Source organism: Pyrus communis, chromosome 6 (assembly GCF_963583255.1).
Source record: "Pyrus communis chromosome 6, drPyrComm1.1, whole genome shotgun sequence".
In the NCBI taxonomy this organism is placed as follows: Eukaryota; Viridiplantae; Streptophyta; class Magnoliopsida; order Rosales; family Rosaceae; genus Pyrus; species Pyrus communis.
In genome coordinates, this window is record NC_084808.1 from 9789646 (window position 1) to 9798804 (window position 9159).

A 9159-nucleotide genomic window follows, 5' to 3' on the forward strand; every position below is an offset into this window, starting at 1 on the left:
GACGCTACAAATGGAAGCAGTTGCTGAGCTCATTAGACTCAAGTCTCTCTGCCCCATTCTTCAAAGTCATCGACATTTGTCAAACTGTCGTTGTGTTTTATTTTATTTTATTTTTTTTTTCTTTTCATTTCAAATTTGACAACAAAAACCCTAACAAGTTTTTCAATTAGTAGTCTTTTCAGCACCCAACGTATTTTTTGGATATCCACCCTATTTGGTAGCAAGGAGTTTTTGCGTATTGTCTTGTAGGCCAACCTACACTCGTTAGGGTTAGGTTCAACAATATTTGCTCTCTACTTTTACAAAGGGTGAAGCAGGAAGAATCGAAGTTAGGATCTTAACCAACTGAAGTACAAACTTCTGACCTTTTTGCTTTTATATTTTGGCTATTACATAAGTCCTTTGTAGTCTTCTCTGGTTAGCAGAAACAAGGGAAAAAAAAGGATATGGGGATTCCGAGAATTGAACTCGGGACCTTTCGCTCCCTAAGCGAGCATCCTACCACTGGACTAAATCCCCTGTGCTATCTGTATATGTAGTGCAAAAAGTTTAAAATAGATAGGACGCGGTCCTCCATTTTTGGCAATTAGCTATCACCGCTGCAGTGAGCTATAGTCCAAAACTTATCATCACAAACCAGTGGTAGCAGTTCATTTCGTTACTGAGTTACTGTAATGCCATTTACTCGCTGCATTGTTGTCTGATTTTTGAACTTGTGTTATTAACCGTTGAGATTTCAGCATCCTAGCTCTTGCTTTTGTACTGGTTTCGTAACAGATGTTAACAAACATGCATGAAGTTAACTATATGCGAACTTTGACTTTGAAAACAGAAGGTCATTGGCGTGTATTAGGTACATGGCAACAGTTGATGGTGTCACAGAATTTGACCTCAAACATTTTGTATGTAAGAGAGAAAAAAGAAAAGAGAGTTGGTAATGCCAAGCCAATTTGATCCATAACTTAGACTTGATGATATATATAGTAGTTTAATCATTAACCAGAACCAATATCAATGTCATTTCTTAAACTCGAATATAAACAAAATTTTAATAGTCCAAGGTCAACCAGGTTCTTATGCTCTCTTAGTTTGTCTCCTACAAAAATTTATGTATGCATGTTTTGCATTGCTTGGTAAAGGTTGTAGATATCTTTTAGAACTTAGATTGGCGGCTTAAATATCTATCGGGAAACTTGGTGGTGAATTGATAATATGTATAGCAAGTACCAAACCAAACGATAACACCTATGATGACTCTTTTGCAATCACGATAGTGTCTCAGTGGTGTTACTGGCCTAGTAAATGTTTGTCACCTTTTCAAATTCGAAATACATTCTGTGCTCAGTAAATGCTTCAAAATGATGACAGGATGTGGTCCACCATTCTTGGCAATTAGCAGCAGTTAGCTACAATCCAACAGGTTTGCAAGCAGAAACTAATTTCGTGTACTAACTCCGTTATGTGTACAATAATTCCAATCAATCAACAAAAACCATGGAATTGTGGTCGTAGCTAATGCAGAACCAAAGTGGAATCAGTTTCAATCCTAGTGTTTCCAGTCATCAACCCACTCCACACGAACTGCCTCAATAAAAGCTAAAATTTCCACTACCACCGAACTCACAAATTAAGAACAAGCGGCAAAAGCGCCAAGGACTTGGCCCTCATTGGTACGGAAAATCCCTCCAAAACCCGCACACCCATTAGAACAAGAACCATCTATATTCACCTTAATCCACCCCAATTGCCGAGGATGCCAGTGAACAGGAATAAAAGAAGGGGCCGACGCCAAGAGCGGCGAAATACCTAGCAACGAAAAAAATGGGCAAAGAAGAAGAAGAGTGCGCCGGCTAGCAACACATGAACATTGAAGACGATTCCCGAAAAATGATCCATAAACGAAAGCGTACTCCAAAGAAGCCCGACAACCCTTGAAACGAGCCCCAAATGAAAGTACAAAGTAACATGGTCCAAGGCTTACGAGTTGAACCACTGATGTGATAAGCTGTAGACGACCCACTTGGGAAAGCATACGACTCGTCCATGCTGACGATTTGCAATTGACTTTGCCAACAGTATTAATAGAAACGTAAACAAAAGAATAGAACGCGCAAGTTTATTCATATTTTCCATCGGAATTTCACAATGAGCTCCAAATATTTTCCGATCAACTTAGATTCCCGCCGCTGTACCGGGTACAAATCCGTTCAATATCCAAGTAATTTTTTACATCTGTGTTTTATTTCTAGGTAGAATAAATACTGAAGCAAGACTTAACACTGTAAAGAGGTTCTCACAGATAATCATACGCTTTTTACATTCGTACAGAAGTCGGACATATAAACAGATGTCCCTAGCTGTAACATCTATCTTGCATACTAAGCAGAGGCCCCGAAAACGAATAACAAGAGCGGTTCAACCTTGTAAAACACGGTAATGTCTATACACATCCTTCGGAAGCGACCTTGGTTCAGCTTTGATAGCGGTACCGCCATTCCAATCTAAACCAAACTAGCTTCAACCTGTACCAAAGAGCCATAAGTAACTGCATTACTACGGAGAGTGACAAGAGTAAACGTATACTAAGATGAAAAAATATGTAAATAGATGGACTCACGTTCTGATCGTGCCATCATGGCTCCGCTCCGTGTATGATGAAAGCCTTTTCCGGGTAAAAGCCACTGCAAAGCGCATATCCAGCACTTCTCAAAGAAAATTACCATTTCAAAGCAGTATATATTAGGTTGCTTAAATATGAACCAAGGCATAATAATAATACACTATTAGCCTTAATATAATTTGGAAACCAGTGCTGGCCTTAAACCGCAAAATCTATGCTTAAAATTTATTTTCCTCTTCGGCTAAGTCGTGGCTAACATACAATGCAAGAAGTGAATCAACTGCATCCAGACGAATTATTTCACATTCATTGCAGCAGCCATATTCCTTAGCTTCTGAGAGATTTCAGAAAACGATGGCCTCTGTGAAGGCTCAGGAGCCCAACAACTTTCCATCAAAGACTTCCATTCTGGATCGCACCACGTGGGAATTTGAGGACGCAGAGTGTTGTTCACTATACCTCCTGCAAGCAAAACAAAAGAATAGATTGCAGATCAGAACTATACCGTAGTATCCTTGACTGGTATCATTCAATTGTGGATGTTGTATGGGCATTTAATACCTAGAAAATGGGCTCATTAAAAAGCATGCAAACAATTCATGTAAAATCCAAGCATGCCAACCCAACGGGCATGTGTAAGAGATGACTGCCGTAGGTGCTCAGTCATGGACTGACACAGGGATAAGACAGCACCGGTAATTGCAATGAAAGGTGACTGTTGCCGAATAATGCAAAATTACTGATACCAAAGGAAAAGGATACTTTCTTTTTCTTCCTAGCAAATATCTACACGTTAACAATTCCTAAGAGAATCAAAACGATGAGAAAAATACAGTGGACAATTCGAACAAAACATGAAAGTTACAATTCGAATTGCAAAGCAGATAGTTGACAAATAAGGTTAAAGTGTCAAATCAGCAGAAAATATGTTATAATTGCCAAATGTTAGAAAATAGTCTTAAAGCTAGGGGGTTTCTTTAAGAACTTGCTCAAATTCTACTATTTTCACATGAGCAACGACTGAAAAGAAAACAGACAGCAAGCAACTTTGTTTTGTCAATTGTCCAGCACTAGTATATATAAAGTGAAGTTAGATCTTACATAGATTTTACATGACAGAACCGGACAATTTCAGCTAGAAGACAAATGGAATTGAAATGCGATTGCATATAAGCTCGCATCAAATACATAATGTACGCATCCACGATTACAAGTACATTCGCAGAGATTGGTGTTGTATTACTAAATCAATAATGAGAATGACCCAGAGATAACATTTTGAACAAAAATGGAAGGAATATATTACGAAAAAAAAATTAAACAGAATATATGCCTACAAAACATTGGTTCTTACCAATTATAGAAGCACAATGCATATCTCTATATGGTTCATCTCCCGTAAGAAGTTCCCACATAACAATTCCAAATGAGTACACATCAATCTACAAAATTGAAAATAACACGAGACTATGAGAGTTAAAGGCTGAGAAAACTAGTGACACTTCCAAGAGTTATCACTCACGAGAGACATAAACTTCAATATATGTTCCAAGGCTAAATTCACTATTACCTTCTCTGTTACCATGTTACTTTTCCCACTAAGAAGCTCAGGTGCCATCCAGGGCAAAGTTCCACGAACACCTCCAGACACTAAAGTCTGTTGTTTTACTTTGGATAATCCCAAATCACCAATCTAAAGAAACGTACACACATCAATATGAGTCCCAAAAAGAAAGCACACTAAGATAAAGTGAGCTGGAAAGTAAGAATGGAAAGGAGGTGGCAGAATTTGATATTTAAATCATCCAACCTTACATACAGGCCGTTGTGGATCTCTCATATTTACTAATAGATTTTCACACTTTAAATCAAAATGCACAATATTTTTTCCATGCAGATACTCCATCCCAAATGCAGCATCCATAGCTATGATCAATCTTTTACGACGATCAATTGTTCTGATCAATTGCATAAATAGATTCATCACATACTAGCAAAGAATAAGAGAGCCCTAATATAGAAACTGAGAAGAAAACAATAGTGCAAATTAGAAATATTCCTTCCCAGACAACTAACTAATTACCGGTCTTTTTTCTGCAAAAACTGTTTCAAAGAACCATTAACCATGAATTCGGTCACAGTTGCTAAAGATCCATCAGGGCCATCGCGAACAATACCATACATGGAAACAACATTTGGGTGATGCAATGAACTCAGTATTAAAGCCTCCTTCCAGAAATCCGCAATCTGAGAAGACAAGAAAGAAGAAGTCAGTACCACACCCATAGATGAAAATATGAAGAACATACAATTTTTAGAGGAAGAATAATGTCTCCCTCTCGACAACATCATTTCAGTTACTTCAGTTCAAAAAGTGAACATAATAAGATTACAGACTAAATCTCCATAATGTGAATTATATTAAATGAATGGTATAATTACGGCATCAGCTAGCACAGTCACTACTTCCATAGCAGAAATTTGCAAGAAACAAGATCACATAAAATGCCAGAACAAACAATATGTTGGGCAGACCACAAATGGGACAAACAAGAAGGTGCTACATAATAGGTTATAAGAAACTGTAATATTCTAGAAAGGAAGATTGCTCAGTTGTTACCAAACGTTCTCTTTCTGATGGTCTCCCAGCAAAACAACTGGACTTTATTCTCTTTATTGCTACATCAGACCCCTTCCACTTCCCATGAAACACAGCCCCGTAAGTCCCAGAACCTAATTCTCGGATCTCCTCTAGATCATCATTCCTTATTGTCTGTCAAAAAAATTTACAATCATACAGTTAAAAGAAAACCGCATGAAAGACCAAGAAACATGGTATAGGAAATATGAATGTAGGATTTAACAACGACACAAAGATGACTGCGAAAAGAAACCTGCAATCCCTTGGCAATAGCTTCTGCCTCGGCCTTTGTTGGCTCAATTTTGGAATTGTTTAGATTATCACTATCAGAATCCAATTCCCTGTCTCCAGGAGTGTTCTACAAAACAACACCACATTAAGATGACAAAAAAAAAAAAAAAAAAATACACATAATCCAATCTCATTTATAGCATTTCATATAGTTCTCACCGGTTGTTCCAAATTTTTTGCAGCTGCTTCTTTGTCTATTGAACTACTCTTCTCAGGGTCAGTACTTTCTTCAGCATTGGTTTTCACCTCCTCAGCCCCCTCTAGAGCAGCTTTTTTCACAGAAGCAATCAATTCCGGTATGAAACTCAAATTGTTAACAGAAAGTTTACGAGTAGACTGATCCTCGTCACTTGTTTTGCCAACATTACAACTTTCTTCTGCAAGCTTAGCAAAATTCGAATTTATTGACTCAAGAGATACCACACCACCATTTTTATCACAACGATTGTTTGGATTTATAACCTCTGTTTCAGGGTTCTCCACCTTGTCCACAAGATTCACCTCATTTACTCCAGGTGAACTCTTTTCCTCCAACCTTACAACTCCGGCGCTGGGGTCCAAAGGAATAGCATAATTTATCATATCAGGTGTAGGTTGAATGCGGTCTGGAGGATATGCTTGATGATTTTCTTGACAGAGTGGGTTTGGGTTCAACTTCACAGCGTTCCCATAAGAATAGTCCGGAGGAACAGTTTTTCCTTCCAAACCTAACATTTCCTGCGAGGTGTCAACCCAAATATCTTGATTGTCTAATGCAATGGAAAACCCTGGACTATCTTCACGTCTGAGATATCCCACATTAACAGAACCATTCACTTGTGGAGCAGAAATGGATGCTTCGTAAGGGGGCGCAGCATGCATTGGGCTCTGAACATTTCTCCATACTGCCTGTCCAGGTGCATGTCCATGAGACCCCTGTCCAGGTGCATGTCCATGAGACCCCCGATAAATATTATCTCCTCCATAGGGATAAGGAAAATTTCCATAACGAACACCACGCTCTTCTACAGGAGCAATGTGTACATGGGGTGGAGCAGCCACAGATCGTTCGTGAAACACTTCATTTCCCATTTCAGGTCCAGCTGGGTGATGAACATAATTGGAAGTGACATGATGGTCATCCACCGTATTAGGACCAAGAGGCAAATTTATGTGACCATCTACAATGTAAGGATCATTCAATTTCCCAGCTCCAGAAGCATGTGGTCGTGCTTCCTCAGTCCGGCAATTCAAATGAGGATGTGGAATCCAGCCTCTTTCATGATTTGGAGTCTCACTAAAACGATGAGGACCAGTATTCTGTTCACTTACGTATATTTCATGGTGCAACTTTGTATCTGGATTCATCACGAAAGTCTCTCTATTTGCAATACACTTGCCACTTGGATTAGCAACATGTTGAAATCCATTTGCCATGACTGGTTGCTCAAAATGTGGTTGGTTTCTCTGGAAAGTCATCTGGCAGTGCTCACAAATACTGTTTCCTTCGACGGCATTGTTTCCATGAAAAATGTTACCTGGAAATCCTGACTTTTCACCACCTATTGCTCCACTTGGAAGCCATACAACATTCTCAGAATACTGTGGTTGATGTTCATATGGAGGCTGATGATTCAATGGCTGTCGTGCATATTCTTCAGGCATTCTATCTAAACATTTATCGGGTACATCTGGAAACGGCATACAGTACCGTGCAGAGGAAGGAGAGGAAGGAAACTCAGCCATTGGTCTTGGATCAAGGTGCGCATGGTGTCTGGGAGAATAGTATGCAGGACTCCAAGGAGCTTCCATTTCGTTATACCTCTGACTAATCGGTTGATGATGTTGCCCCGATCCTGCATGAGGTATCTTGAGCTGATGCAAGTTGTATTGAGCCATGGATATATCACAATTTCTCTGACTGTGAAGGCCACCCTCAAGACTCATTGGACTAAAAAATTGTTCCGCTATATGGAGATCATCAACCGGATTAATAAGAGGGGACTCGGGATATTGCTTCCTGAATTCGGAGCTATCATTTAAATTATTGAGAGCATCGACATACCTCCTCTCATTATCCCTTTCCTCACCCTCATAGTGCGATGAGCTATCTTGGTCGGGATGCGAAAACAAAAAAATCCTGAGCCTAGTGAAACCATCGCCAGATCCCAACTTATCATACTCTTCCATCATGTTAGTCACATCATCATCGTTCACAACCGAGACAAGAGCATCAAGGTCCTCATCGGGTTGCTGATACTTGAGCACTGCCGCACCTTCATAAAGCTCCCTCATCTTGTTAATCAACTCATCAAACTTGATATCTCGTGGAACACTCACAATTCGCGTCTCTCCTCCCACATAACGGAGCTTCCCATCTTGTGGGCGGGGCAATATACTCCCCGAAAAACTACACAGAAACTTAACACGCGGGTTTTCCGCGTTCGAATTGGGGGACGAAACAGCGGTGGAATTAGAACCAAAGTGAGGGGTAGCGGAAGGGCTATCCATCAAGTATACAGCCTGATGATCAATTGGGTTTTCGGAGTCAGAGTCGCTCAAGCAGGCAATTCCTTTGTTACACATAGTATTGATCACACCATATAATTTCCTTCGAGCCGACAATCACAAGCATGTTCATCAACTTCACTAAGATCCTCCATTTATTACAACTCTATCAAAACCACAGAGAACCATAATATCCCCGAACACCAATCCCGACGACGATTGAAACAATTTCACCAAAACCAAATCAAAAGAACCGAATTTCAGCCAACAACCAATCAAAATAACACAACGCAAACCTCAAAAGTTGCAAACTTTGTCGAAATTAGATCCGAATTCAACACAACCCAAATAACCAAATCAAAGAATAATCAAATAGGTACCTTTAAAATGGGGAAACCGGGCAAAATCCAGATGCCAAAACCCAATCGGAAAATGGAACCTTTGGGTTTGGGTTGCAGACAGACGCGTCTTCAGCCCTCTAGGCCTTGAGTTGCGAGCCGGCGGCGATGGAGCAGAAGAGCAAAGAGAGTTGCAGAGGCGTGGGAAAGTGAGAGTGAAATTCTATGTTCAAATTGGGTGAGAAGGACGGAGGAGAAGGCGATGGCGATGGCGATGGCGATGGGGAGGAAAGGGGAGAAGATGAAGGGGAAGGGGAAGGAGAAGAGGAAGGACCGCCATAGGCGTGGAGTGGTGGCTTGGTTCGCTTGGCTCGCTTGGCTTTGGGTCGCGTGATTCTAAGATTCGATGCCTGATTGCCAGGTAGTAGCCACGTGGCACTACCAGCTATTCGCGTTCTCTGCTAGCATCTTATTTATCTCCTCAGGAATTTTGGGATATGCCTTCTTCCTTCTCAGCCTTCCATCACGTGAGATTTTTCCCTTTCACATCATAAACGAAAAGATTTTTCAATTCCTTATTCCGGTTTTTTTTTTCTTTTGAGTTAACGATTTATTTATTCTAAGAATATATTAGTTCCAAACTCATTATTTTGAAAATTCAAATTTAAGACGTTTTAGTTTAGAATAATGTTAGAAAGATCAAATTTATTTAAATTAAATTTACAAATCAAATAATGTGCTTGTTGATGATTGAATTATTACTAAAAAGCATCACCAATAGA

General features: G+C 39.8%; 1 protein-coding gene and 1 non-coding gene across 3 annotated transcripts; both read right to left on the minus strand.

Annotated features, from left to right (window-relative positions):
• Positions 1-447: 447 nt before the first annotated feature.
• TRNAP-AGG (transfer RNA proline (anticodon AGG)) lies at positions 448-519 on the minus strand. Its single transcript has one exon. It is a non-coding gene; the product is annotated as a tRNA-Pro (tRNA).
• Positions 520-2099: 1580 nt separating this feature from the next.
• LOC137736720 (uncharacterized) lies at positions 2100-8821 on the minus strand. 2 transcript variants are annotated; one of them, XM_068475959.1, is made up of 11 exons: positions 8420-8821; positions 5712-8205; positions 5515-5619; positions 5241-5393; positions 4704-4867; positions 4431-4578; positions 4191-4313; positions 3975-4062; positions 2882-3082; positions 2618-2681; positions 2100-2522 (listed from the first exon to the last, which is right to left on the minus strand). In XM_068475959.1, exons 2-9 carry the CDS (start codon positions 8115-8117, stop codon positions 2916-2918), a joined length of 3354 nt encoding a protein of 1117 aa, XP_068332060.1. In that variant the 5' UTR covers positions 8118-8205; positions 8420-8821; the 3' UTR covers positions 2100-2522; positions 2618-2681; positions 2882-2915. The 2 variants fall into 2 exon arrangements, with proteins under 2 accessions (XP_068332060.1, XP_068332059.1); XM_068475958.1 differs by having other exon boundaries at positions 2618-3082.
• Between the last annotated feature and the right edge of the window lie 338 nt (positions 8822-9159).

Excerpts from the sequence above, each read along its gene's own strand:
- LOC137736720 (XM_068475959.1), bottom strand. The coding sequence starts at position 8,117 with ATGTGTAACAAAGGAATTGCCTGCTTGAGCGACTCTGACTCCGAAAAC. Across the intron at positions 5,620-5,711 it reads CAAAAAATTTGGAACAACCG|AACACTCCTGGAGACAGGGA; the intron begins GTGAGAACTATA and ends GTTGTTTTGTAG. Across the intron at positions 4,579-4,703 it reads TTTTTGCAGAAAAAAGACCG|AACAATTGATCGTCGTAAAA; the intron begins GTAATTAGTTAG and ends GCAATTGATCAG.